This window comes from Struthio camelus, chromosome 7 (genome assembly GCF_040807025.1).
Source record: "Struthio camelus isolate bStrCam1 chromosome 7, bStrCam1.hap1, whole genome shotgun sequence".
Taxonomy (NCBI): domain Eukaryota; kingdom Metazoa; phylum Chordata; class Aves; order Struthioniformes; family Struthionidae; genus Struthio; species Struthio camelus.
In genome coordinates, this window is record NC_090948.1 from 10,461,415 (window position 1) to 10,488,473 (window position 27,059).

The window sequence follows — 27,059 nt, forward strand, 5'->3', positions numbered from 1 at the left end:
AGCAGTGCTTACACTTGTCCTTCCAAAATATCAACAAAGTTAGAAGAATTCTATTCTTGACACCTGTACAGCACAAATAGGATAAAATACCATCTCATGAGGAAAGCTCTTGCAGGAACTCACAAATATTACATTAGGCTATATAAGCATGCACACCATTTAAAACACTTTATTTGCAGGATTATACCAGAGCATAACACTGGACTTCTGCCAAGCTATTTCTGAATATATAAAAAGTACTCCCTCTTATAGAAGTCATTTCTGGACTGCTGATAACGTGAACTGAATTTGCACTGGAGTTTAAAATAACTTTCTGAATGCCACTTTGAAAACAAAAATAGCACCACTGAAGATAGCAGCAAGAGCATATCAGATAAAGATGCTGAGCAGCCATTTAATTCTATGGAAAGTAGTCTTTGAGACAAATCTATTCAAGTCCCAGACAATAAAAATGTGTGCATATGCACAAAGACAGATTTGATGGTTATCCTAAAACAACAGCTTCTTGTGTTTGCACATCTCATGTCTGATTATCGCATTGCTGACGTTCCAACATACTCCTGCGTAAGAGGGTACTTACACCATGTGAACAATAAAAACAGTATCAGAATATCAAAAGTTTCTGTACTTGGTGTACAATCAAAGAAAAAGACAGTGCTATGAATTTTATCTATACTGAAATGCGTCCTCAGCTAAGCAGAAAGATATAGGAAACACTCCTTCAGATATTCCAACAACAGATTAAAGATCTAAATGTACTTTGAGATAGATGCTCTAGCAGGATAATATGATTGTTTTCATTCTGAGTAATATTGTCTGCTAGGTCAGCACCCTCTATGACTTCCATTGCACTGTAAACACGTAGATCAAATGTGCAAATACGTCCCATATTTATACTCCTAAAGTTTGGTACAGCTGCAGTTTCACTATCTATTCAACATGACATGCTGCTCTCAAAAGAAGTGACCTTGCCATTTGATTTCATCAAAATTAGCATTTCTACAATCATAAGGTGGTACAGATTGGAGAGCTCATCCAGCCAAAAGTCAAGCTGGCCCTCCCTGCCCCAAGGCAGAAGTGACTTCCCTTAACTAAAGAGAGCAGATTGAAATGGGCTGAAACTCCAGCACAAGGCACTGAACACCAAGATATTTGCATTAATATATCTTGAAATTCTTTTTTTTTTTTTGATATGTCAGACATCCTTTCTTCTTTAACCTTACTCCTCAGACCTTTAATTTTCTCAGCTTTCTCAAGCTGACTCTCCTCTCCTCTTTTGCCTGGTGACTGATAAGTAATATTCTCACTTCAGTGACGAAGAAGCACATTGACATAAAACTCTCTACTGAAGTTTTTGTCTACAGCCTAAAAAAACTCAACCTTTATTGCCTCGATATATGTATACATGCATATATCTATATATAGCTTTATACTAGCGTGATGCTAGAATTCAAATAGTTAACATTTAATTTAATAATCCAGCAAAAGGTTCACAATCTACACATGAAAACAACAGAAAAGAACTAAAAGGGAAAACTATAGCTAAAAAAATTTTATTTTTCTTTTTCGTTTGAACCATACGAACATATTAATCTCTTCCTGAATCCACCTGCTAGCCTGTTTCCTACCACATCAAATTTAAGATTAACATCTCACACACCTGCTCTCATTTCCTTCTCCCTCCATCTACATTTTCCACTTTCATCCCAAATATCTTTTTTCTATCTTCAGTTCCTGCAGGGAACAATAGGATATCTCAAATACAAAAACGATGAATCATCTATCAGCAAAGTATTCTCCTCAAGTAATAACTCCTATGACAGGAAGCTTAATAGAATTCAAATGAAAATAAAAACATGTCTCCACTGGACTATGAATTCAGTTCAAAGTGCTACAGCCTTTTCTACACTGAAATAGAGATGTTCAAGTATTTTAAAGAGTAAGTTTGTAAGGAGAGGCTGTTAACAACCAATGTTTGGTTAGCAATTGTTTTAATAATTTGGTCTTAAAAAAGAGATGAAAGATATGCGAGACATATGGGTATTACAGAATACAGTAACACTATAGTACAAAATGTTTATCATTTAAGACATTATTCATTGTATAATTGGTGTAATCTTTTGAAATCTCAATTTAGACCTTCTTCCTAGCATATCTGATGTTCAGAGTAGCCCAAATTTATAACTCAGCTACCTCCCCACTTAAAACAGCTTCCCTCCCCACAAAAATGCTAGACAGTTTTTTTCATTAGATGAATAAAGTTCCTTATATCTGAAACCATCACAGCAGATCTCAAATTAATCTGAAGCAAAAAGCTAAGTTTTTCAGTGCAGAAAAATCAGTCTAGTTAAGTGTTCTGTAAAGCACTGTGCAAATTTACAACATACAGTGGAATTTCTTACAGAAAAATGTAATTTCTTTTTCCAGTGAAAGCAGGCAATACATGAAAATAAATGCTGGCAAAATGAAAATCAATCAGAAAGGCTAACGGAGAATCAAAATCTTATTAAGCATTATAAAGTAATGTTATTTTACTATTATATTTAATACAAATATTTGAGGACTGAAAGTGATATTGTTTTACATCTCAGCGTTAAAACTTAAAATATCCTTGGTAAGTTAGTGGCTGCTGCAACACTGCGTAAGAATAAAGCTTACCTCTGCCTCTTGTCATCATGATGACAAGAGATTAAATTCTAAATAGTAACTGTCCTGCATTTTTATTCAATCAGAGAGAGATGGAGATTTTTTCACAGACCTGCATTTAATGTGCTTTAATCTCTCTCCAGAGCAAAGAGAACCACTCATGGAAAATAAGGTGATGCTGCAGGAAATACCAAAACAATCCCACGTCAAGTTTACATGTTTTGATTTTTCAGTTAGAACAGGGTCGGGGGGAAGGTAATCTTATCTACATCCGTTCTACCGCTTGTTCTATGTCCTACTCAAGAGTTGGTTCCTAAGTCAAATCCAGAGGGTTACATACAAATGTTAATTTCGAGCCCCTATCTTACATCCTTGTGCAGCATTTTTCAAATAGCTGTATTTATGAGAAGATCAGGTTTGGGCTTTAAGTACACCTCCCGTTTCTTTAATTACACAGACGCAATAGCTACCATATCTAACCCCATTTGAAAGTGTGATGGGATTACAAACAGTCACCTTTACTAGGTTACGTAAAAGATTAGAAGACACTTTTAGGCACCCCTGAAATTTTGCCAGCTTTTAGTAATGAGCAACAAAATGACTCAGCTACTCCACCTGCAACACTGCCAGGAAATTCTGTTCTAAGCAAGCCAAAGCACTTTTACCTTTATCAGAGTACTGGTGCTCTAAGGCATGGAGATCAGGCAGTAAGTGCAAACAATTGATGCAGCAGTAAGTAAAAAAATCCAACACCACCACTTTTCCACAAAGGTCTTTGTGAAGAGAAATAGGACTTTCAGTGTTTAGCCACTGTAAATCTGGAATTCAGAGAAAAGAGGTATCCAAATTAGGGAGGAGGGGTAGGCAAAGGCATTCCTTTATACTTAACTTCCACAAAAACAGACAACATTCCTAGTACAGTTCACTTCAAAAATGTTCTGTATCACTTTCTGTCCGGATAGGAAGGCAAACCAAAAGTCTTACATTTATCAAACTCACCTTTATGCTCCACATTTTTCATAATTAGCAAATAAAATGTATTAATTATTAAGTAATATTAAGAAAAATTATTAAGTTAACAGGATTTCATGTAATATTGAAAGTGCAGATTATATATTTAAATAGGTGCCTTTTAACGGAAAGCACATGCAGGCCTTAGAACAATTTTCATCTATTGTAAAGCATGATCTAGATTATCCAACCCCTAAGAAGATCATATGGGTAATACTTATTTATTTTGAATTCAACAAGTACATGCTTGTAAGCAGATAAAAACCTGCTAAACTCTTAGAGTTTACATTTTTGTAAAGAAGTAATATCGGAGACTACTGAAATATTTCTGTATTTATCGTTTTGATATTGAGTTTGAGAAGTTTGAAACGATAGGTATAAATTAATGACGTTATATGCTGATTTCCAAGAACTAAAACTCTTTCAGATATACCTGAAATACTATACTACTTCTGCTCATTTATTTTCAAACACTCGATAAGAGACATTAAGGCAGTGTTTTCTCATTTTATGCACGTACACACAAAGAGGCAACTAATAATCCTCTGATCCCATAGGAAACTGATATCAAGGTAGGAAATAAAAAACCTACAATATGTTTGGCCCTTATTATCACCGAACATTTCTTAAAATAATGGGAAAAATACAAATTTTTAAAGGACTACTTTTAAAAAAATGTACACGCGTGCTTTGATAACCTAAAAATATCCAAAAATTCCACAGTTTCAGCAAACTATGTTTTTATTTCCCACATCCCCAGAACAAGTTACTGCTACTCAAGTCAGCAGGAGGATTGTTTTCTGCTTCACTAAGAGAAGGGCTACTCACTACTTACACACATATAAACATAAATGGATGAACACACAGTCATTGTTTTGGCGACAATAATAAGACTTAGTAAACCCTTAGTAAAACCCTGCCTGTACACTGAGGAAATCATGCATAAACTTCATAAATGTTTCCTTTTTAAAAGAGTATGTTATTTATTTATTTAATGGTACTGCTCCCTTTTTCACTAAAGCATCTTATATCAAAATATGCTGTAAATGAAAAATGTTTACTATTTATTTGAGCTGCTTTTCAGAAGAGAACATTAGCTTTGAAAGACTATAAAAGGTGAAATGACACTAATCACAAAAGTGAAAGTTCAATTCAGGAATCCAAATGCAGAGAGAAAGAGTATTCACTTTACTTGATGGGTTAGAAATCAGAATTCAGTCCCATGATACGTATGTGATTTTAACCCTGACATTTATCTTTTTAGGTCTTCATCTTGCAAACTCCTTTCATGAGCTCTCATAGTTCCAGAGTGTCTCATGAGGTGACCAGGACTCCGAGCAGGACTTACAAGATCTTACAAGACTTAACCCTTGATTCATGCTGAGTGTAAAAAGAGATATAGAAATGTGTGAAATGTGCGAAAGGGAAATGGACACACCACTGAATGAGCATGAAACCTCCTGCATAGTTTGTATTTTCAGAAACATGAAAATTGACAAGTGCAGGTAAGTCACGGGGAGAGAGCTGGGAAACAAGGGGCTGCAGTGAAACCAACAGAGCTCAAGAGGAAGCTGACAGAACGAGTAAGGCGAGACCACTGACTGGCCGAGGGCAGATATCCATATATTGCAGAGAAATGTTTTATTAAGAACAGTTAAATACTGAAGCTACGTATCAGAAGTTTAGGAGAGAAATTTTAAAGAATATATTTTTACAAACACTAACAAAGCGTTTACAGAGGAATTCTTTGCACTTGTCTTTTCCTGATGATACTTTCTGGAGTCATATTTCTCGCAGCTAAGACGAATACTTTCTTTTTCGGAAAAAAAAAAAAAAAGACAGTTAGCGAGGCCTTAAACTAACGGGGCTGTAATTACACACCCCCTCGGGCAGCAGGGCTTCAAGGAAGACACCACACCCCGGAGGGCGGGAGCCAGGGCTCGGCCCCGCGGGAGGGGGGCCCAGCTGCCGCCGCCCGCGGCCCCGAGCAGCTCCGCTCCGCTCCGCTCCCTTGGGGGGGAGGCCGGCCTGACCCGCTCGGGCCCCGCCACCCACCTCTGCCGAGCTCGGGCAACGCTAGGTCCCGCTCCCGGCTGTCCATCTTCTTCAGGTACTGGTAGACCAAGTTCTCCTTCTCCTGGGGGGTGTCGGCGTCCAGCAAGGCGTACTCCAGCTGGGTCTGGGCGGGCAGGAGCGCCGCCAGGCCCCCCGCCGCCGCCATGGCGCCTCCTGGGCCAGCCCGGCCGCGCCGGGGCAGGGCCGCTGTTTACTGGCCTGCCTTTTCCCCTTCCCATATTCGACAGCTCCCGCGGGCGACACGAGAAAAACGAAGGCGCAATTGAAAAAAAAAATCCCCTAAGTACAAACACGAAAAAAATCGTGTGTTTTAAAGAGAGGCCGCTTCTAATTAAATTTGTGTTTTTTCATAGCTCTGATATTCTCGGTAGCATATTCGTGAAGAAAATCCCTAGTGGTGATTTCAGCTCAGCAGATTCAGCACAGCCTTTTTTCCCGCCTAGTGACTTATTTATTTTTAAGTGGAATAAACCTGAAAACTGGGGGGGCTAGGGACACAGTCCCAGCACGGCTCCTTTAATTAAACGGAGTTTTCCTTTTTTCTTTTGGAAGCTACGGAAGACCCGGAAAGTTGAGAGGCGGCCGCAAGTGACGAAGCTGCGGCGGCGAATGCAGCGGCGGCGGCGGGGTCTGCGAGGCGCGGGGCCCGGCAGCAGCGGCGGCGGCGGCGGCACCTCCCGGCCGCGCTGCGCCCGTGTCGGCCTTCGGCGTGTGGTGCCTCCTGGCAGCGGCTCCGGAGCTGAAATCTGGGTTGTTTTCTTTCAAAAACCTCCTCGCCTCGGGCCAGCGAGGTGGCAGCCGGGGCGCGGGCGCAGCTGGGCTTTTCACTTAGCGAGGCCGGGTTAGGTGCTTGCAAGTGGAATAACTGAAGGAAATGGCGCGCTCTGCAAGTACTTCTGCATCTTACAGCCTCGGGTTTCGTTTAGCCGCTGTGGTTACGACTATTCAGAGAGACACTCCTTAAATTATTTTTAGGGTAGGAGCCACCATGCTTCTATCTCCCCAGGGGCTGCTGTTTGGTTTGTGGCCCGGTCTTTTTTTTTTTAAATGGAGTTCAAGTGCTTTTCTTCAGCTAGTGGAGGGGGGGGGAGAGAGAAAACTTATTAACAGAAGGAAAACTAGACTAGTGAACTGCTGCTTAAGAGCAAGGAAAATATTTCGTGTGTTGCCATGTCTGAAGATGCTTTATTGGAAGAGGACATTTGGGAGTACAAATCCATTAGGAAACAAAAGTTGGTGCATCAGGTTAATTCGGAGAGCATCTCTACACCCGTGCAGAAAATAAGTAATGACAAGTGCAAGCCAAAAAGAAAGGGAAATGGAAATAAAAGAAAATCAGTGGAAAAAAGTGATACTGTTAAGAAAAGCAAGCAGAAATCAAGACCAGATCAGGATCTAGATCAAAGTAGAGACGATACTATCGTGCAGTCCCAGGAAAGTGTTAGTAGCCCGACAGAGCAAAGCTCAGAAAATGCAAAGCTGGTTCGTGATGGATACTGTCCAAGCTGTCAGATGCCTTTCTCTTTACTGTTAGTCCAGACACCTCGGTGGCATGTTGCTGAATGTTTGGATACTCCAGGATCTATGGAAAAAGGTATGAGTAGCGTAAGAAAAAGAGTCTTTAAAAAAAAGATGTTAAAGACACGTGACATAATGTTACTGTAAACTCTGGTTTTCATATTTAGTTCAAAATCTGAGATGACAGTTGGTATGACTTTTAGAATGTTGTTACTGATAATTTATCAACATTGTATTCATATCAGAATTTGGATTCTTTATAAAGAACATTGAACTGATACAAAAATAATAATCTAATAATGTTATCTCAAAACTTTGTGTAGTATTGATAAAGATTCATGGTTGTTCTTCAAACTCCCCTTTCATGGGCTGTAATTAAGAAATAGAAGGCATTCAGCGTAGTGCGTATTTACCTTTTAAAAAAAATGGACCTGGTCTACTTTTTTTGAGGAGAAACGTCTTTACAGGGAGGGTGACTGAGCACTGGAAGAGTTTGCCCAGAGAGGTTGTGGAATCTCCTTCTCTGGAGATATTCAAAAGCTGTCTGGACACAGTCCTGGGTAATGTGTGCTAGCTACCTTGCTTGAGCAGGGGGGGTTGAACTAGATGATCTCCAGAGGTGCCTTCCAACCTCAACCATTCTGTGATTCTGTGGCCTGTTTCAGTTATTCAGTCAAGATTCAGAAGAAGCCTCCTTTGGTTAAGAGACTGCTACTTTGGACACAGAACTTATTTCTCCTTATTTGTGAATTCTGTTATTGCATACCTACATTGCTGTGTGATTTGTCCAGTTGCCTATGGACAGTTGCAAGCTGAAATCAGTCTGTTGGGCTAACGTACTTGAAACGTTAGCCCTTGGTTCAGTATATTTTAGAAGTTTTGTGCAGAAGTATACGTGAACATTCCTATGTTTGTGCCCGTGATACTTGTCTGCCACGTGAAGGCATGACCATAGAATGTTACACGTTTTTTGAGCTCACAGGAGAAATAAACACTGAACTGTTCCGATTGCTAGTTTTATGTTAGGCAATGCCATGTATTTACACGTATCTGGACAGGTCCAGGTATCCAACTTACGTTGTTAATACACCTCATACCTTTTGAAAAACAGCATACAGTCAAAAAACTTGAAGTAAAGGCTGCTGTTTTAATTAATACGATCCTTTTCATATCTATCTGACTTTTCCTGAGGCTTCGCCTTCAGAACAATGAAATGTGAGTTCTTAATCCTGAGTTTGCTGGTGGCCTTGACTTAAGGCAGATGTTAACATCTCATTTTCATCTCCTACTCCCGTATGAAAGCGGGAGTGAAAAATCTGTCTGATTGATTTCTTCTGGGCATTCACCTTTAAATTCTCAAAAATTAAGCCAGCAAACTATCAACAAAAAAGTCTTAAGGAACAACATTGAACTGTTCTTGGCATCTGAATCCTGAATGCTTTTTGTACAGAAGTAATTACTTTTTAAATCTTATTTTATGTATTTAATGTGTAACCCAACAGACAACTTTGAAATGGAATTGCAAGTTGATTCAGAACGTAGATTTGGTTTATTTTGACATTTGCAGTGCTACTGCTCTGAGCTCATTGCTTGCACATGAGGTTGCTCTCAACTAGAGGCTGTATAACTATGCTAGCACACTGGAACAAGCTAACATACCCTTCTTGTTAGATGGGTGTGTTAGTTCACACTTAGTGTTTTGTTTACACAGACAACACTGTTGGAAGCAGTCTTACTTCTAGCCACCTTAGGGCAGGAGCTCTTAGCTTATTGCAAATTATTTTGTAGATGTGCCTTCTATCCTCTAATGACTGCATGTATAAGAAAAAGTTTTAAATGAAACGTCGTATATAATTTTTATTTTAATATCTATGCCAAGTGAATATCTTTGCAACGGTATTAACAGTGCTTCTCTGCTTAACTTTTCACAGAGTGTCCTGATGGCTTGCTGTGCACTTCCACCATTCCATCCCACTACAAGCGCTATACCCATTTTCTACTTGCAGCAAGCAGGGCAGGAGATTATCTTGTAAACTCTTCAATATATACTTCAGAGAGGAAGATCGCATGTTCTACTGCTGCAGAGTCCAGCTGTTTCCCAACTCTTGTGAAGGCAGTCTCACAGAATGAGAAGTCATCCAGTAATGTCCCAAATGATGAGCGTATGTTGACGGTACAGAGTTCAACACAAATGAAATCTCTGAATGTAACCAGTGAAAGTACTTCTTCTGCAAATGTTCAGAGGCCTCAACAAACACTTCAGTTCACACAGACTACAGATAATAGTTGCAAATTTGAATTTTATGACTTTGCATCCTCTCAAGAAAGTGAAACAGGAGAAGATCTGGATAGTCAGAAAGAAACAAGTCAGCTAAGTCTGCTACAGTCAAAAGCTGACTTCAGTGACTGTGAAATTTCATATTCACCACTAAGTACTTGTGAGGAAAGCGAAGAGGAAACTGAGGAAGAGGAGGAGAAGGTGAAAACATCACAAAAGAAATTATTTGGAGTCCAGAACTCTGAAAATGAAGAATCTAATTCTGTGTTGTTTAAAAATTTTGATGGGCTTCTCTTGCAACAGGCACATCAGTATGAGTGTATTAAAATGGGAGGTTTCACAACAGAAAAAGAACACTATGAGAAAGTAAATTTATCAGTCCGTGTGGATCATAGTGTAAAAACTGTTTCTCAGGGTCACATCAACAGCAAGTTCTCTAATTCAGCATGTGTAGATAATCAGCATCAGCAAGAGGTGCTAACCACAGAATCCTCTTTTCCTCTTAATTATGATATAATTAGGGAGGAGGTTGAACAGTCAGAATTGATTTCCTCTGTTGCTAATGCAGGTAATAAAGAGTCAAAAGACATTTGTGCTTTTGCTTTCGATTCTGCAGATATGGCTCTTACTGATATGCCATTGCTGCAAGTCAGAGAAGGTGCTAAGTCTCTCCTGTCAGAGAAAAGTAATGTTTTGAAGGACCCACATAACCTTTTAACTAGTACAGATAAAATGACTGCTAACACAATTGAAAAAGCAGTGTGTCAGGAGCGTCTGCAGTCAGTGATGGAGAAAGAAGGAACTCTTCCTAATGCAGCTGCTGTATGCTGTCCCAGCCCAATCTCTGAAACAGTGCAGCTTGTTTCTTTAGCAAGAATGAATGCCAAATCCAGTTCTGCCAGAGAACTCAAACAAATGGACATTGGTGTTTTCTTTGGGTTAAAACCCAAAGCAAAAGAGGAAAGCAAAGGAGAGACGTGTTCAAGTGAAGGAACGCAGCTATCAAGTCCAGTTACTCCCAATGGAAAGAGGCCCAGACAACGCAAAAGGAAAGCTGAAGGATCTGTGGAGGATGTAGAAGCAGTTACAGAAAGTTCAAATAAAAATGGAGTCTTTGCAGGTGCAAGTTCCGGTGGCCAACGAAGGTGGAGAAAAAAATTTAGAGACTCATCTGGTACAGGGGAAGGAACAAGAAAAAAACAGTGCCCCTTCTACAAGAAAATACCAGGTGAGAGATAATTGCTGCTTTTGTAGTGATTGATTAATCCGACTGGAGTGTTGTGTTTTTTCCCCCATAATTTTAGGCTCTATTCTTTACTCTCCGTAACTATTTGTCCCTAGGGACTCCAGTCCCTAATGAGTTTTCCTTCCCCCACCTAGGTCAATCGGATTTTGTGAAAATGTAGGTCTCCAGTAGCTGATGGCAGAATGAGAATCATCAAAGGCTTTGTCAGTAAAGTATAGTGAAATAATTATCTCTGAAAAATGACTTCAAAGGCAGATTTTCAAGTGTATTTAAGAGAGTGAGAAACAAAAGCAGTTTTGAAAGACAGATGTACTTTCTTAAATTACTTTTAATGTATTTCTCCTTAATATTCCCTTCTTTGAATTCCCAGACTTGACTTTTACATAACTTCATTTGTGCCTGGAAAAGAAGTCTGTCAATAGCAATTATTTCCTTACACTAAATAAAAAAACTGAGTTTCATTTTGTATTAAAATTCCCAAGTAGTATTAAAAATATTAAGTGCTACAACTGTGAAAACAAAGAAATGAAAGCCAAACAGAAGAATTTAGCTAGGGAAAGAGCCAAGATTTTCTCAGAATCTCCTGAAGTAATTATCAGAGATACAGGATGTTGCTAATGGATTGGCAGCTTAAAAAACTTCAGACCCTCACAGTTCAGCTTACCGTTAAAGGACTATCTTAATTGTACAGGCTGATTTTAGCATCCCAGATAGATATTTGAGGAAGCAAAGTAGAAATGTATTAGTCATCCTAAATGCGTAGTTGCTACTTGAAGACTGACCTTTAAGCCTTTGTGGAGTTACACCAGGATCATGGGTTCCATGGGCTGAGAGATTTTTACCATGTATAATAAACTTGAAGGGTCTACTCCTACAGTGAAATTTTCAAGTTGATTTGTTATCATCTCTATAACGCTTTTGTTCTGAGTTTTGTTACTACGTTTGAAGTATATTTAACTGCATTTTCTGTATTGCTAATGATATGCATTTATCCCACGGCCTACTCTAATTCAATCTCATTGAAGTTTCAAATCTGGTACTTCTCAAACTGTTGGGGATCTTTTGGTTTTGTTTTTTAATTTCCAGACCACTGTGGTTTTTTTTGGAGATGCAAATACTTAAACTTCTAGTCTCAAGTAAATAAAACTATTTGGAAGATCTGGACAATCTGGGTAGAATAATAGTAAAAGCATTTGAGTGCCAGCAGATGGATTAATTCTGTGCAGTATTTGGTGGCTTTAAGAAAGTTGAGCCAAATGTAAAAGGACCGTTCAGTATATTTGAATCAAAAAAAATACATAAAGTTTGCAGAGAAAAGGACTATCTTTTGTACAACTGTTTTTATGCAACAACTTTATACAAACAATGCCTCATTGAATACATGCAATAACAAATTAATGAAGTTTTTATCTCAGGAGATGTATTCTAAGACCTCAGATCGCTTGCTTGATAACTACATAGTAGCATGTTTCAGGAGGAATATTAAACATAATAGCTGAAAAACTACAGTTTAACTGCAAAATATATTTTGTTAAGCTGTAGTTATCCATTATATTTTGTGTTATTATATTGTATTTTGTGTTAAGATGCTGGTATTAGGCTTTAATCCACATGGACTTTCAAAAATAGAAGCTGAATATAGATAAATGTATTTTGCTTAACCAGTTGCCATCTGTGAAAGACAGCATTTGAACAGAAGATATTTGGGTGGCCTGTGAAGCTGTTTGTGCGTGGACGTTTTGTTATACTTTATTTTAATAAATGAAAATCTCTTTTGTGACCGTTAACTAACGTGCAAATCATGTTCATCTTTAAATACTTTCTTTAATTGTATACCTTGTAACTGTAGTCCCTTTTTTAACTATATTTCCCTTTTTGGGAAAAAAGAAGGAGGAAGGAAAAAAAGAAAAAGAAAATCTAAATAGAAAACAGTTCTGAACTGTGCGTACTTACTGACTGACTTCCGCTTTTTCTGTAGGAACTGGTTTTACAGTCGATGCCTTCCAGTATGGAGAAATTGAAGGCTGTACAGCCTATTTCCTCACTCATTTTCACTCTGATCACTATTGTGGGCTAACAAAAAACTTCATATTCCCAATCTACTGTAATAAGGTAAGATTTTTCCAAGATTACTAGATATTAACCAATACATATGCAACTACAATCACTTTTATACTGATGATAATACATATAGGAGCAGAGGTTCCACTGTTGGTGCAGTAGGCACAGTATTTGTATAGATGAACCTGGGATCCTCTTGTATGAGATCTTCTTACCCTGATTTGTCTGATAAGGAAGATTAGTGAAATTTCCCTAAGTAGATAACATGGAAAAATTTAGGTTTAAAGGGTCCTCTAGAGGTCATATAATCCGATCTCCTGCTCAAATCAGGGGTAACTTCACAGTTGGATCAGATCGACCAGAAGCTTTGCTAGTCAAATTTTGAAAATATCTGAAGACAGCTTGTAGAACCTCTCTTGGCAACCTGTTCCAGTGCTTAACCACTCTGTGAAGCGTTTTCCTTATATTCAACCAAAATGTCCCTTTTTGTGACTTGTAGCCATAGCTTCTTGTTCTTTTTGTGTGCATCATGGAGAAGAATCTGGTTCCGTCTTCTCTATCACTGTCTTCAGGTGGTGGAAGACTGCAATGAGATTCTCCTTAAGCCATCTCTTCTCCACGTTAAGTAAATGCAGTTGTCTTAGCCTGATCCTATGTGTCCTGTGCTTCATTCAGGCTTCTGAACAGCTGAGGCTACCATTGAACATTGTATTTCCAGCAGCTCTTCTTTATTCGTGGTGGAGTAGAGCAACTCACCTAATCAATCCGTGCAGAACCAGCATCAAAAAACTCTTCTGATGTACATCAGAAGTCTCCTGGATTGCTTGTGTCCCACCATGTTGCCCTCCCAGCAAGTGTTGGGGTGATTACAGTCCTCCAGGCCTGTGACTTGGAAACTTCTTCAGTTATTCGGAGAAGGCTTGGTCCACCTCTGCTTCTTGCCTGGGCAATTTGTAATGGATGGATGTTTGCCACGTTGTTCATCCTTTTGGGGCCTCCTCACTGATTCTGATCCATAACTTCTTGACAGGCTTTTTAAAGTTTGCTTTTAAAAAGTTTGCTTGCCTCCCTCCCCCCACAAAAGGCAGCTTTTTCTCAGTTTACTTTTTGAGGGGTGAAATGCTACTGAAAGGCTTGATTATACCCAGGATCTCATAGTTTCTCTCTGAGCCAGACTGTCTGGGTTAGGGAGCCTTTGTTTCTAAAATAAATAAAGGCTTTTTTTAAGAGATTTTGTTTCTTTCTATTTTATATTAAATCCTTTTGCTGTTACAGATAACTGGCAATCTGGTGAAGAGCAAACTTCGAGTCGAAGAGCAGTACATCCATGTGTTGCCGATGGACACAGAATGTATAGTGAATGGGATCAAAGTGTTGTTGCTTGATGCCAATCAGTATGTATCATTGCATCTGTGGTGCAGTGTTTGTATCTATAGAATATTAAAGACAAATAGCTATATGTATGCATTTTATGATTTCAGGGCCCTGATGGCCTCAGTGGACCTGAAAAATTAAGGCTAAAAATACTTCAGATACTCAAGTTAACTTAATAACACGAATTTTTATTTCCGAATTGCCTTAGGCACATAGGAGTCTTAAATTTCTTGCAAGTAGATAGCTTTTGAAATAGCTGAATTACTTTTGAAAATGAAACCTAGGCTTTTCTTTGATAACTTTGTTTTGTTTGCTTGTAATGAGTCCATGCTCTCATCCGTACACAGTTCCTTAACTTTTTACATTTGCTGAGACGTTGAATGATTTTCTAGTAGTCTGGACACTTCAGTCTTTGGTGTCTAGTTTGGAACATCCTAGACCTGATTTTCAGATACGTCAGGTTTCTGTAGCTTCAACTGAAGATAGTGAAATCTTCAGCTAAAGACAAATGTGGTACCTTGGATCATGGTAGATTTTCATCCAACTATCCTAACCAACAATTTAAAAATTGTACTCTAAAGTAAACCTTGCTGAAATATATAACAAGATTTTTATTGGATTCAATGACAAAAGGATAAGATTTTGCCCAGGTTCATATTGGCAGTATTTATGGTACTATTGCAATTAGAATTCAGTAGCTTCTGGCTTCCGGTCCTGTGCCCTTGCCGTTCTTCCTCTTGGTGCCTTATTTGGCTATGGGATAGAAGAAAAGTCTTTCTCTAAAGCATATATTGAAATGCACTGTGTCACAGCTGGTTTGAATATTACTTATCTTCGGTTTTGTTTATAGTTAGAGAGATAAGATTCCGTGAAGTCCTTTGAGAACCCTTTCTGGGAATGAAAGAAGCCTTGTTGCTTATGTAATTTGGACACTTCTCATTTTTCCCAATTCGCTCCTCGATCCCTTGCTTCAATTTAAAAGGCAAATAAACCCTAGGTACAAAGTTCACGGATTTTGAGAGCTTACCAGTTCTGTCATTTTAGCTCTGATTCTTGACAAGTGTTTCCTTTTTGAGATTTTGTTTACCCTTTACAGATGATTCATGTCCAAAATAGTCCCACTCTCATTTCCCAGTCGGAGCACTTGCCCTCCTTTAGTGAAGAACTGCAGAAGGTGCAAAGCACTCCCTGTGGCTGTGGCCCACAAAAGAATTGTGTTTATTACCAGTGAGTTCTGGATGGAGGATAATGTTTAAAATCTGCAAACAGAATTTAAAAACAAATGCTTCAGTAAGTTCTACGGGAGTGAAGATGGCATTTGCAATAATACCTTCTTATTTTGGAGAAATAGAATTGTATCTTGTCTTTAGTTGCTGTTTCCCCTTTAAATCAAGTCTAATGGAACCACAGAGATTGGAACTGAGGCAGTCATGCCTGGAGGAAGACAGGGCATCCTAAAAAGGCAGTTAATGCTTGATTACTTTACTGTTGGTGCATATTTCTTCTTTCCATTTCAGCTGAAAAGTCAAGGTAGCTTGTCAATGGTCATGAGGATAGCTTTAGAATTCCTTTAGAAAATAGGAATTTCTAGCAAACCTGGGCTGCATAGTAGCTGTGATTTAAAATTCTGTTCTCTGTGCCTTCCTGCTACTTAAGGGCACTACCTCTCTTATCTTAAGGCAGTTCATCGATATAGAGAATTAACAGTGTATGTGGATGGTTTTTTTTTTCTTTTTCTTTTTTTTCCCCCCCTAGTTGTCCAGGTGCAACAATGATCCTTTTTTGTCTACCTAGTGGAAATGTTATTCTGCACACAGGAGACTTTAGGGCAGATCCTTCTATGGAGCGCTATCCTCCTTTGATTGGTCGAAAAGTCCATACCCTTTACCTTGATACCACGTAAGTCTCTCTCTTTTTTATTTATTTATTTATTTATTCAGTATAACCCTCTTTTCAGTTGAGTAAGACTTTATATGAATCAGATAAATTGTAATATGAATGACCTTTCTGTTTTTAACACTCATGAGGTGCGTTCAGTGTTATGTAAAATTAGATAATTATTAAAAGTCCGTGTATGTCTGGCCTCTTCATCTGTTATGCTATTACAGGAGTGAGAATAAAGGTGGGTGGTGGAAAAGTTGCCAAAGTATTTGTTGAGGTGGCCTTATATTTATAAGTGGTGTTAAATTCTAGATGTCAAAGTTCATATGTGGACTGTTTGACTCTAAAAATAGAAGTTTATGGAGCAAATGGTTTTAGGTGGATTCAGATCTATTATGGAAAAAAGGAAAAAGAAAATTCAGAGTGAAAGAATGCCAAATGGTTAAGTCAGTTGTCCAGGTTTTCATTAGACCTTTCTCTGACTCATCTATGTAAGATTGTTGTTCTGTATATGATGACTAATGCCCAGCTGCAGTCTTTTATTTCTGTTCCTTATGTTTCTGTAAATGAATAATGTTTTATGTTATGGTTTGTGTGCCTGACAAAAAATAGACATAAGGATGTAATTAGTATGTGATACAAATATCTAGCTTGAAAGAGCACTTGGTTTTTATAGCGGAAAAAAACTACACAGTTCAGCGTCAGTTTCAGACAAGTGAACAGTTATATAGAAAAGTGTGCCTATACGGAACATAAATTTTATTGCAACAATTTCCTCTGGATACCTCAAGTGTTTTCTAACAAATAGATTGCCAACATTTTGAAGTTACATTGATGGATAACACCTTTTTCGTTTCTGTGTTACTCTGTGCATGCAGTTTTGAAGGTCTTTTAGGTAAACTAATATGCCTTTCATCTTGTATAACAAAGTAGTTACATAACATCTTGTTTCTATGCCTCAGATACTGTAGTCCTGAATATACTTTTCCTTCTCAACAAGAAGTTATCCAGTTTGCTGTCAATACTGCCTTTGAGACAGTAACTTTAAACCCACGTACTCTAGTTGTCTGTGGCACCTATTCCATTGGAAAAGAAAAAGTTTTTTTAGGTATGTAAAATAAGCGTACTAGATCGAATGACTAAATACCCATCCGAATCAGTGTTAAATGACTTTTTCCTTAAAAGATATACAGGGTATCTTAGGCTTGATGGTCAAATGTTGCATAAAGCAAATAAATGCATGTAGTGATTCTGCCGGTAGTATTTCTTCTCCCTCCTTCAGCTTTAGCCTTCTGAAAGAAATGTTTTTCTGCCATGTTTAGAACCCCTAGAATGTACAAAATATCTATTCACATGCTAAGGCGAATGAACAGCTTTGGTGGTGAGGAAAGCACTGGTAATAATTTAAAAAGCATAAATGAGATCTTCATGATGCTTTTGGTTTTAATAATCTCAAGTATTGTCAAGAGACAGCAAAGGGGGAATCTTAATTATTGTTAAACATCTATCGTGTTAGCACATTTTTCCCTCAAGGTTTATTTTTTGTATTTTTGTAAATACTTATAGTAACCAGTTGTAATAGAATCAATTTTAACAAAGCATTCCCAAAAACAAAACGCATCTTTTCTGTCTCAGTGGAAATCATCTATGTGCTATGCTTCACTCAATTACAGCATTAGAAACCATAAAGATTAGCTGAATGTATTTTTTAGAGCAGACAGCTGTGTACTGTTTATGCTTTTGAGTAGATCTTAGAATTATCAGTGCAAGACTTTCTCTGAAATTCATATTCCAAAAAGTAGACATGGTTATAGCTTATTTGAAATAAATACCACTTCACCTCAAAAACATTTTACCAAAGAAACACAACTTGAAACAGGAGTAAACTTCTGTTCTGCTTCTCTTTCCAATTGTCCTACAGAATTCTGGGGCTAGAATATAGGAGCCCATGTATTTTTAAAAACGTAAGTTTTCTGCTCTAAAATTTAGAACATGGAATATTGTATCTTGTTGAATATGGATTTTTTTCAATAGTAAAAATGTTCCGGTACAATAGTTAGGACTATTTCCAAGACAAGTAACATAAGAACTCTTACTTCCAATTTTCTTTATCCTGTTTTTTTTTTTTTTTCTTGTACTTTGTTCTAAAGCGATTGCTGAAGTTTTGGGCTCAAAAGCAAGTATGTCCCGTGACAAGTACAAAACGTTGCAGTGCCTGGAGTCAGCAGCTGTTAATTCCCTCATCAGTATGGATTGGGATGATAGTTTGCTTCACGTTCTTCCCATGATGCAAATTAATTTTAAGGTAAGTTTAGAAAATACAATATGTTGATTGACCTGATGGCAAACCTTATTGTTGGCTCATCCCAACCTATGTTATAGTCTGTTGCTTTTTAACCTCCTGTCAGATCACATTTATTTAGTCAAGTTTTGACATATAGCAATACATTGAAAATGAGATGCAATTAAGTGTTAATAACTGTCTTCAAACATGATGCACAGAAAGTGTAATTTCAAATTAATGCAGTTCTCATACAAGATGAGATTTGTTCAAAGGCTTGCTCTTTGCCGGGCTTTTTGAAGTAGGTTTATGTAATGACTGCAGGATCCTTCCTATTAACAATTAATATAGTGTGACACTTGGTCCCTGTTTTCAGCCTGCCTTTTACCTTGTATGAGAAGACTAAAAGGATTTTCTACCTGAAGGCCTCTTTATTTAGAGGCAGCCCATGAACATTGCAAGCTTCTAATCTGTTTCTTAATGTAATGAAAGAATTGGGTTCTCCGTGTTCCTCTCAGTTCTATTTCCATGGCTTTGCAATCATAATTTCAGCAGTTAAAAGAATATTCTCTCTCTTCCTATGCTGAAGATTGACCTGGGGATGTGGATACTTGAAAACCAGTGAAAAGTCATACACAAACAAGTGCATGCAGTAGGTGGGTTGAAGGACACCTCATACATATACATTCTTTAGTTTTTGCACATACAAGAATTTTCTCTGCTACTTGTAGCAAAAGGAAGTAAAACAGTTTTTTTTGTTTAAGATACTATTTCATCTTAGCTGACTTTCGATGACATTTTGTTCAAGAGAATTGAGACATTGTGATTTCATTGTGGAGATTTTTGTGGGAATTCCTTAGTTGGGAAAGGTGACTGATTCCTGGGAAAACGAATTTATAAATAGACCCCAAAATACAGAATGGCGTTAAAGCAAAGCAGCAGGCTCTAGTTTAAAGGTAGTCAGAAAGAGAGAGAAAAACATTGGTCGCTTCAGCCTTTCTGACTCGGATTAATTTTCCAGCTCTGCCCCAGGTCTGCTGCGTGAGCTCAAGCAAATCCTTCATAACAACATAGTAGTGAGCTGCAGGACCAGCCAAGGTCAGAGCTGACCTAAAAAGGAGAAAAAAGAGGCTATATAGTTTGGACAGAAGCTGCAGGAGAAGGAACTTAGTATCTTAATGACTTAAACTTATTCTATAATATTTTCCATAGTGGAGCAGAAAATGAGTAATGGAAATGCATACAGATTTGTTATGTTTAGCTCAATGTATTTTGTTGTCTTTATTAAACAGCAGTATGTTATAGTTTCTTGCACAGAGTTTGTTTGTTATGTGATACTGCTATGATGTATTCCTGTGCATGTCGAATACGCAGTTGGACTTCTGGCAGAGGGTATGCTTAAACTGCAAGGATGTCTAGACAGCTTTACTTCTCAGAGGGAGGTGGGTATGTTTGTGGCAGGGTCTCATCTCTCAGAATGGAGATTCTAGACATATCCGCAGCTTGCCAGGAGCGATACCTGGACCCTGGTCAGGTCCAGGAAAAGCTAAAGGCACAACCATCCTGCGGACTGAGGCAGTAGAGTACTGGTGTAACAGCTGCAGTAATCTGTACTGGGGCTTTAACTTCATACATGAAGTTGTTTGAATGTGATCTCCAGCTATGATTAGTAATATTGTGTCCATATAAGCTAGTCATGCTGAGTGGACTTCCAGAGTGCTAATCTTCCAAGGAGGCCAATAACTAGACGAATACCCAGGTGATACGTAGTGTCAGTAAGATGTGGAGAATGTTAAATGTTTAAAGATAACAGCTGTAAGAAATCAATCTGTCTGCTCCAGCAACATCGGTAAACATGAACTCAGAAATACAATATTTTTTGAGACTGTATTATCTGGTCACTTGTCCCTTGTTAAAGAACAGTGAATGATATCATCCTGTTTTTATAGGCCATATAAACGTTGCTCTTGTCATCTACGGTTGTGCGTTTTTCTCCGGCTGTGCTGGATTACACAAGCTTTGTCCTGATTACTGACTCGCTACAGAATCTGTTAGTGGTCCTCAACACTAAATGCCAAATAGCTTTCGGTGGCGTAAGCCTTAGCCATTATTCCCTTCTAGGTCTCTCCTACCTCTTGTGTTTTATTTGGTCCCTAGCTCTAGTTAGGAACTCAACCCTACTTACTTCAGGCTAATTTCCTACTCGTGTGGTTTCAAGCTGAGAAACCTATTCATCTGTGGAATCCTTATGGGAGTACTCTCAGTCAAAAGATAGGATTCAGTCCTTATTTAGCAAATTGAGTACACCTGTGATTTTATACATCCATTACCTTTTTAGTAGAATGCAAAAAGCCACACCCTGATGGCGTATTATAGTAGGTCCTAGAAGCTCCAGTTTTATACCCTAGGATTTTTTTTTTTTTTTGTTAGGCTCTTTACTAATACTCTCTTGCTCCAGGCTCGATAGTTCTAAGAATTGTATGCTTGATACTTCTGCCTTACATTACTAAAAAAAAATTATCTGACCTGTTTCTAGATAAGGGACTAAAAAGAAGTTGCATAAACTACACAAGCTTACCATGATTGAAGTCTAGTTTGTGTCATAAAACTGTACCTGCCCAAGGAAAACTTCTATGTTTCCGCAGCTGAGAGTTCCCAAGATCAAATGTAGATGGCCTCAGCTTTCCTTTCTACCCACTTGAGTCTAATTTGCACCTATCTGGCAAATATTAATTCAAGCTGGCAGGGAACAGACTAATTTGACTCATGAGTTCTTAACAAAAAAGCATTCATTGTTACAAGAAGATTCTGCCTTTACTTTGCTCACAGGCCTTCTGCTGTAATCATAGGCATTTTTTTTTTGACCTTCAAGTTTCCAGTGATGACAGTTCTCCAAATTGATGGGAAATAAGTTATAACTCTCTGTTTATATATACACAATGTATATAACTATAGAGTTTATCTTGCAAAAATATATATTTAAATACGTATTCCAGAATTTTAGAAGTATTTTGCAGTCTCTATAGGTTATTGTGATTCTCCCCCCCCCTCCCCCCCCCCTTTTAGTGGCAGCCAGCTGTTCCAGGTTTGGAGTTATTTGAAATCTGCTTTTTTCCTTGTTGATTTTTCAGGTGTATTATCAAACATGTTTTTTCATTTTTCATTTTGGAGTCAGCTGTTTTATTATTTGTGCGCAATCAGCTTAGCTGTTCACATATGATTTATAGACACTGTTTTGAGAGTGCTCACCTAAAATTCACAGGCACTTTGAAAAGTACAGAAACCACTAAACCTCTTTGGCCATCTTTCTCCCAGTTACTAGAGTTTACAGATTTTATTTTTATTTTTATTTATTTTTTGTTTTTTTAGTGCCGGTACCTTTTGCTGAACAAAAATGGGTGATGACCATAGTTGTGTTAAATCCAGTATGAAAAACAGGCTACTCACTGAATGGTTTTGTGACAGAAGTTGAAAGCTGATTTCTATAAACCCACAGCATCCTCAGAATTACGTTTGCTAGACCCTAGCTTTTCACTTAGCCAGATACTTGGCAACTAATCTAGTGCACAGTGTACTTCTCTTTCATACTTGAGCTGCCTGCGTAAAGATGTGCGTGCTTCTGTACAAATGCATCCATACCAGAGGAGACTGTTACCTGGCTCAAATGCTTCTGTTGCTTTTTATCCTCAAACATTTGCTTGAATAATGAATCCTGGGCGGTATTCTGTCATTACACCAGGAGTTGTATCAGTGTCCCAAAAATCTTCTGCTAAAGAAGTAAGTCTGAATTTAGAAAGAAGATATATCTTTTCTGCTTTATAAATAACATCCTTGTCCAGCTGAATTTGTATGGATAGTTTCCATCTGTAGTTAGGATGAAAGCAGTCCCATCTGTAATATTGAATACCTGACCAAGTATCAGCAGATGTAATGTACTTAATCCAGGCCTTATGACTGTCCCGTTGAAGAGAACCAGTGCTTGAAAATTAGTGTTTGGCTAATGTGTGTGAAGTTTGAGGAGTAAAAGTAGAAAGAAAAATCATCAGGGGATCAGTGGCAGAGAAATAAGCTTTTTATGTTGTCATACTGCTGCTTTTTGTTGTTTTTTGGTTTTTGTTTTTGTTTTTTTTACCATAAATACAATCACATCCAATCCTGTAAATAAACTGCTACAGAAAGTCAGGGATATAAGTATAACCTTCTTCAGATACTACTTGGGTCAAAAGTGAGATGACATGCTCTGGATTCATGTTCTGGATGTTCTTAACGGATATCCTTTGTTGAACAAAGGACAAATAAAACATTAATTGTTGCAATATTGAAAGTGGATGTGATACATGGAAAGATTAAAAAAATACTAATTTAAAAAGATGTGATATTTCACTGCAATGGTTGGTTTTACCCCAGTAAAATACAGGGATCACTGCATGTACTTATGAATAGCTCCTTTTGAATAAGCTAAGTGGATTTAGTGGATTTAGTGTTAGAACTGACAGTGAATTAACCATTTAATCATGTTTGAGCCTTCTCATACCATACTGAAGCCACTTGCATGTGCTGCTGACATTAGCAACGCTGTAGATAACAGGCTGTCATGGTGACTGAAGGAGGCTGATTTAGCAGTGAAATGTATTTTCCATTTTAAAAGGAGAGAGGTGTTAGAACAGTGTTGGCTAGCGAAATAAAAGAACTTGAAAGGTATATTTGAAATGTACTTATTATGAATAAGCACTGTAGTCTTTTGTTTCCTGGAAAGAGGACATCTTTTTCTAAAATGTATATACAATTTCTTTTGCAACAAACAAACCACTGTTTGTAACAGTGAAGAGTAAAGATTTCTGCCACTTGAATATGCAGTGGAACATTTCCAGAGAGTTTAAGTCTTCGTGGCACATGCACTGTCTGTGCACCTCTTCTGCATTGCTTATCCTGGTAATGTCATGTGCTATCATTAAGGTGAGATTTTCAAAAATGACTGTGATTGAAATGCACCAATAATTTTTGAGATTGAAATCGCATCCTTAATGTTAACATTGCACACCTGATCCATTGGTTAATACCATGATCATTGTATTTGAAGTAGAGCATTCACTGAGGCAAGTGAGCAAATGTAGTTTTGTGAATTGTTCCCTTATGCTGTGTTGGTCCTTTTAAAATAAAATGTTACAGAGAAGTAGAATGCTGCAATTGTATTTTTATACTAGTGAACACTGGACTTCTGCAGTGCATTAAGATTTGTGGAGGCTAGTCATGACTCCTGTTGCTGAATGAAATGTGTGTTGTGGTAGGTTTTTTCGTTGTTCTTTAATATGTCCAATTTAATAGGCCCTGTATGTTGCTACTGGACATTGTATTGAAAGTGCTGTTAAATGTGGCAGCGTCCCAGGCAGCTTTCCACTTCCCTGCTCAAAAATTTTCAAGTGTCAGACATGTTAGTTCGTGTTCTGTTGCAGCTTTTCTTTCTTTTGGCAATCTTTATTTATTTTACATTCCTCTGCCTGCTGCTGACATAATGTTTATGCTTTGGAGAGCTAAAATCTTGGACTTTCAAATGGAGAATGTGCCTTTAAGATTTTACACAGGACATATGAAATAGATTTTCTATTTTTGGTTTGAAATAATATTGACTTCACTTTATCCAAAAGTAGGATTGCACATTCCTTGTACTTCCTTCTCATCCTTTTCCCTATCCTAGCTTAAACAATATTGAAGGCTAACTTAGCCAACTTGAAAAAGTTTCAAGTTGTTTTTTTTGTTGTTGTTGTTGTTTTTTTTTTTTTTAAAGTGAAGAGATGAGAGGTGATTTCCTTCCTGTCGTGACTGGAGATGTGGTAAAGCATGGTTTAGTGGTCAGAGCAAGACCTAGATTCCTTACTGAGCTCATGCACTGACTTGCTGTGAGGTTTTTTACTAGTTTACTAAATCTCTGAGTGCTTCTGGGCACAGGCAGATGTCAGAATGTCAGTGGCGCTTTTAACCAGATGCTTTTTACTGAAACAGGCTTTCACAGTCTTTTATCACAACTCAGCTGCTAGAGTGATGACCTCCAGCTGAGAGGAGGAAATGAATAGCTTGGGGGCAATTATACCGCTCCCTCAAGATCTATAAGATGATGTGACTATGCCTTCTGTGTTCTGATCTGTAATGCACAGCTATTAATATGTTTTTATTCAGTTGAAGCAATTGAGATCCTAAGGTATAAGGTGCTCTGCAAATGTAGATATTTGTCGTCATTAGTTTGAAGGCCAATAGTATTAAAAGAAAGTTCTTTACCAAAACATGAAAATAAAATGTAGTCTGAAGTCTCTTCATTACCAAATCCCCAACCCTTTAGACTAAAGAGCTATTTAATAGGTTTCAGTATATGCTGTATTCCTTTAACAGGGTTTGCAAGATCACTTGAATAAGTTTTCTGAAAATTTTGATCAAGTTCTGGCTTTCAAACCTACTGGGTGGACCTACTCGGATTCATGCCTTTCTCTGGTGGACATCAAACCTCAGACAAGAGGAAGGATCACCATATATGGTATAAGTGTGGTAAAGATTCACTGCATTTAATTTTGTATGGATGGTTTTCATATTTTTATTTGGGGAAACTCCTACTGTCCATTGTAACCAGTGCTTTCTGATAACTCTTTTTGTGAGAAACCGAACAGGTGGATCTCTCCAGGACAGGTCTGTAGACTGAGTAATCCAAAACACTGTAAATACATACTTTCCTCTCCTGCTGTCCTCTTGCAACTAAAAGTTTTTTTTCTAATATAAACAAAGACTTTAGGGATGAAGTCTTGGCCCCACTAAGATGGTGGCAGTGTGGTTCCAGAGTCAGGATTTCATTCCATATCTCATCCCACTTCAGAGAGTGTGGGCCTTCTTCCTCCTCCTAGTTTTAGTCTGCAGGTGCAGTTAAATCTTTTAAAAATTTAACATTCATTTAATCAAATGTTAGGTGTTGCTCAATTTGATAATTGACTTGGTAAATGAATGCTACGTATTTTTTCCAGTAATAAAGCCAGGATTTTCATTTTACCCTTGCTATAAACTTTAGATCTTCAGTTTGAATTAAAACATTATTTAAAGTATTAGCTGGAAGTCTTCCTGAAAGTATTTTTGCAACAAGCTAAGTAGGCTGACAGATCTCTCTGATTTGTTTCATTTCAGGGATTCCTTACAGCGAACACAGCAGTTACCTAGAAATGAAGCGTTTTGTTCAATGGTTGAAGCCACAGAAAATCATCCCCACTGTAAATGTTGGTGACTGGAGAGCCAGAAGCTTGATGGAGAAGCGGTTTAGAGACTGGATGACTGAAGGCAATGGGCATAAATAAAAATAAGGAAGGATGTATACTTCAAAGGAAATAAGGAGTTGAAGTTCCCATGTTTAATTCCTCCTTTTTCTGTGGAGTCCTGTTTGAGGAGGACTAAGCTGCTGTTCTCATGAAAAACCCATTTTTTCTAAATACTGCTATCTTGCACTTCTAATGTACCTATTAATTTAGTTTCCAATAATTTATAACTTGTCTGCAAATGCATATTGCAGGTGATTTTATCTTACTCCTTTTTCTTCCATGTTCTTTATTTCCCCGAGATCATTGAGATGCTCAGATCTAAAATGCTGGGGGATAAAATGCTTCCAGGTTAAGGATATCTGAAAAGGAAGTTACGGTAATAAATAAACCAGTGATAGTAAGCTTATGCGGAGTCACGTCAATACAGGCTTCAGAGAAGCTCTTTTCAATAGGCAGAACTGGCTGTTGTGACAGCGATGATTTAAAGCTTGTAAAGAAAACTTACCTTATGGCAGAGGATTGGTTTGGGCAGTTGCAGCATACATACTTGAGGAATAATTTAAAAAAAAATGTTGCTACCTACATTCCGGTCAAGATTTTATAAACTTTTAAAAAAATAAAATATAATCTACATGATATGTGTTTTCTTTTTAAGTTAGAGGGAAGGGTATTGCTTTCAGTACTTCAATTGCCAATCCGACAAACCTCTAACATATTCAGTGAGCATTCTGTATATACTGCTTGTTTGTACAGGCTTTATGAGATTGGTCTGATGTTGTTGTAGTGCAAATATGTCAGCACAGAAAGTGGTCCCTCTCCAGATAGCCTCCTGTATTGTATTTGGATTTGCAGGATCGTATATATAGACTTGTCTCTTGATATCTGGAAAAACAAGAAAGGCAAATACTAGTATTAGTTACAGAAAGGTAAGTTCTGCTTTGCTTTTTTTTTCCTCTGAATCCTACAAGATTCTCAGTGCTGCTTTTTTTTTGAATCTCTCTTGGTATTTCTGATGCTGAAGTATGTGGGTGTATGCAGTCATACTATTACAATTTTAAACAGTACAATAATATTTGTTCCAAACTTCTAGCAGATATAAAGGTTGCATGATGCATAATGGACCATTCCCCAACCCCTAAAAAGCTAGTCTGAAATCTCCAGTATGCTTTTTGGTGGGAAAACATTTCTTTAATGAACAGTGTAATATGAACAGGCACTTGTCTTTGATCAATTCTGTAATACAAAGTTACTTCATTTTATTTCTACCCTCTCGGAGAAATAGTATGAAACTGATGGAAAGGAAACTTCTTGCTGATTTACAAGTCTTAGTGCATTCACTGATACATGGTCTTGTTAAATGGTGCTATTTGAATTATGTAATTAAAGGAACCTAAGATT

At 37.8% G+C, this 27,059-nt stretch overlaps 2 protein-coding genes across 7 annotated transcripts in view; one reads left to right on the plus strand and one right to left on the minus strand.

Moving 5' to 3' along the window:
- Positions 1–6,117, minus strand: part of NHLRC2 (NHL repeat containing 2) — a 35,036-nt gene extending 28,919 nt beyond the window's left edge. For 2 of the 3 annotated variants that reach the window (XM_068951676.1, XM_068951675.1), the window contains exon 1: positions 3,312–3,438. Coding sequence is in view for 1 of the 3 variants with exons in the window: in XM_068951674.1 (XP_068807775.1) it covers positions 3,312–3,464; positions 5,713–5,878 (319 nt within the window). In the remaining 2 variants the exon portion in view is untranslated. Of the gene's footprint in view, positions 1–3,311; positions 3,465–5,712 lie in introns of those variants that run through there. The other variant, XM_068951674.1, reaches the window with a different exon arrangement.
- Positions 6,118–6,285: 168 nt separating this feature from the next.
- Positions 6,286–26,297, plus strand: DCLRE1A (DNA cross-link repair 1A). Of its 4 annotated transcripts, none has more exons than XM_009668641.2 (9): positions 6,286–7,327; positions 9,183–10,757; positions 12,754–12,887; positions 14,112–14,230; positions 15,966–16,109; positions 17,054–17,199; positions 18,242–18,396; positions 24,757–24,898; positions 25,534–26,297. In XM_009668641.2, the coding sequence occupies exons 1-9, from the start codon at positions 6,904–6,906 to the stop codon at positions 25,698–25,700; spliced, it is 3,006 nt and encodes a 1,001-aa protein (XP_009666936.2). In that variant the 5' UTR covers positions 6,286–6,903; the 3' UTR covers positions 25,701–26,297. The 4 variants fall into 4 exon arrangements, with proteins under 4 accessions (XP_009666936.2, XP_009666938.2, XP_068807774.1 ...); XM_009668643.2 differs by having other exon boundaries at positions 6,344–7,327; positions 24,757–24,909; XM_068951673.1 differs by having other exon boundaries at positions 6,344–7,327; positions 16,005–16,109; positions 24,757–24,909.
- The last annotated feature ends 762 nt before the right edge of the window (positions 26,298–27,059 follow it).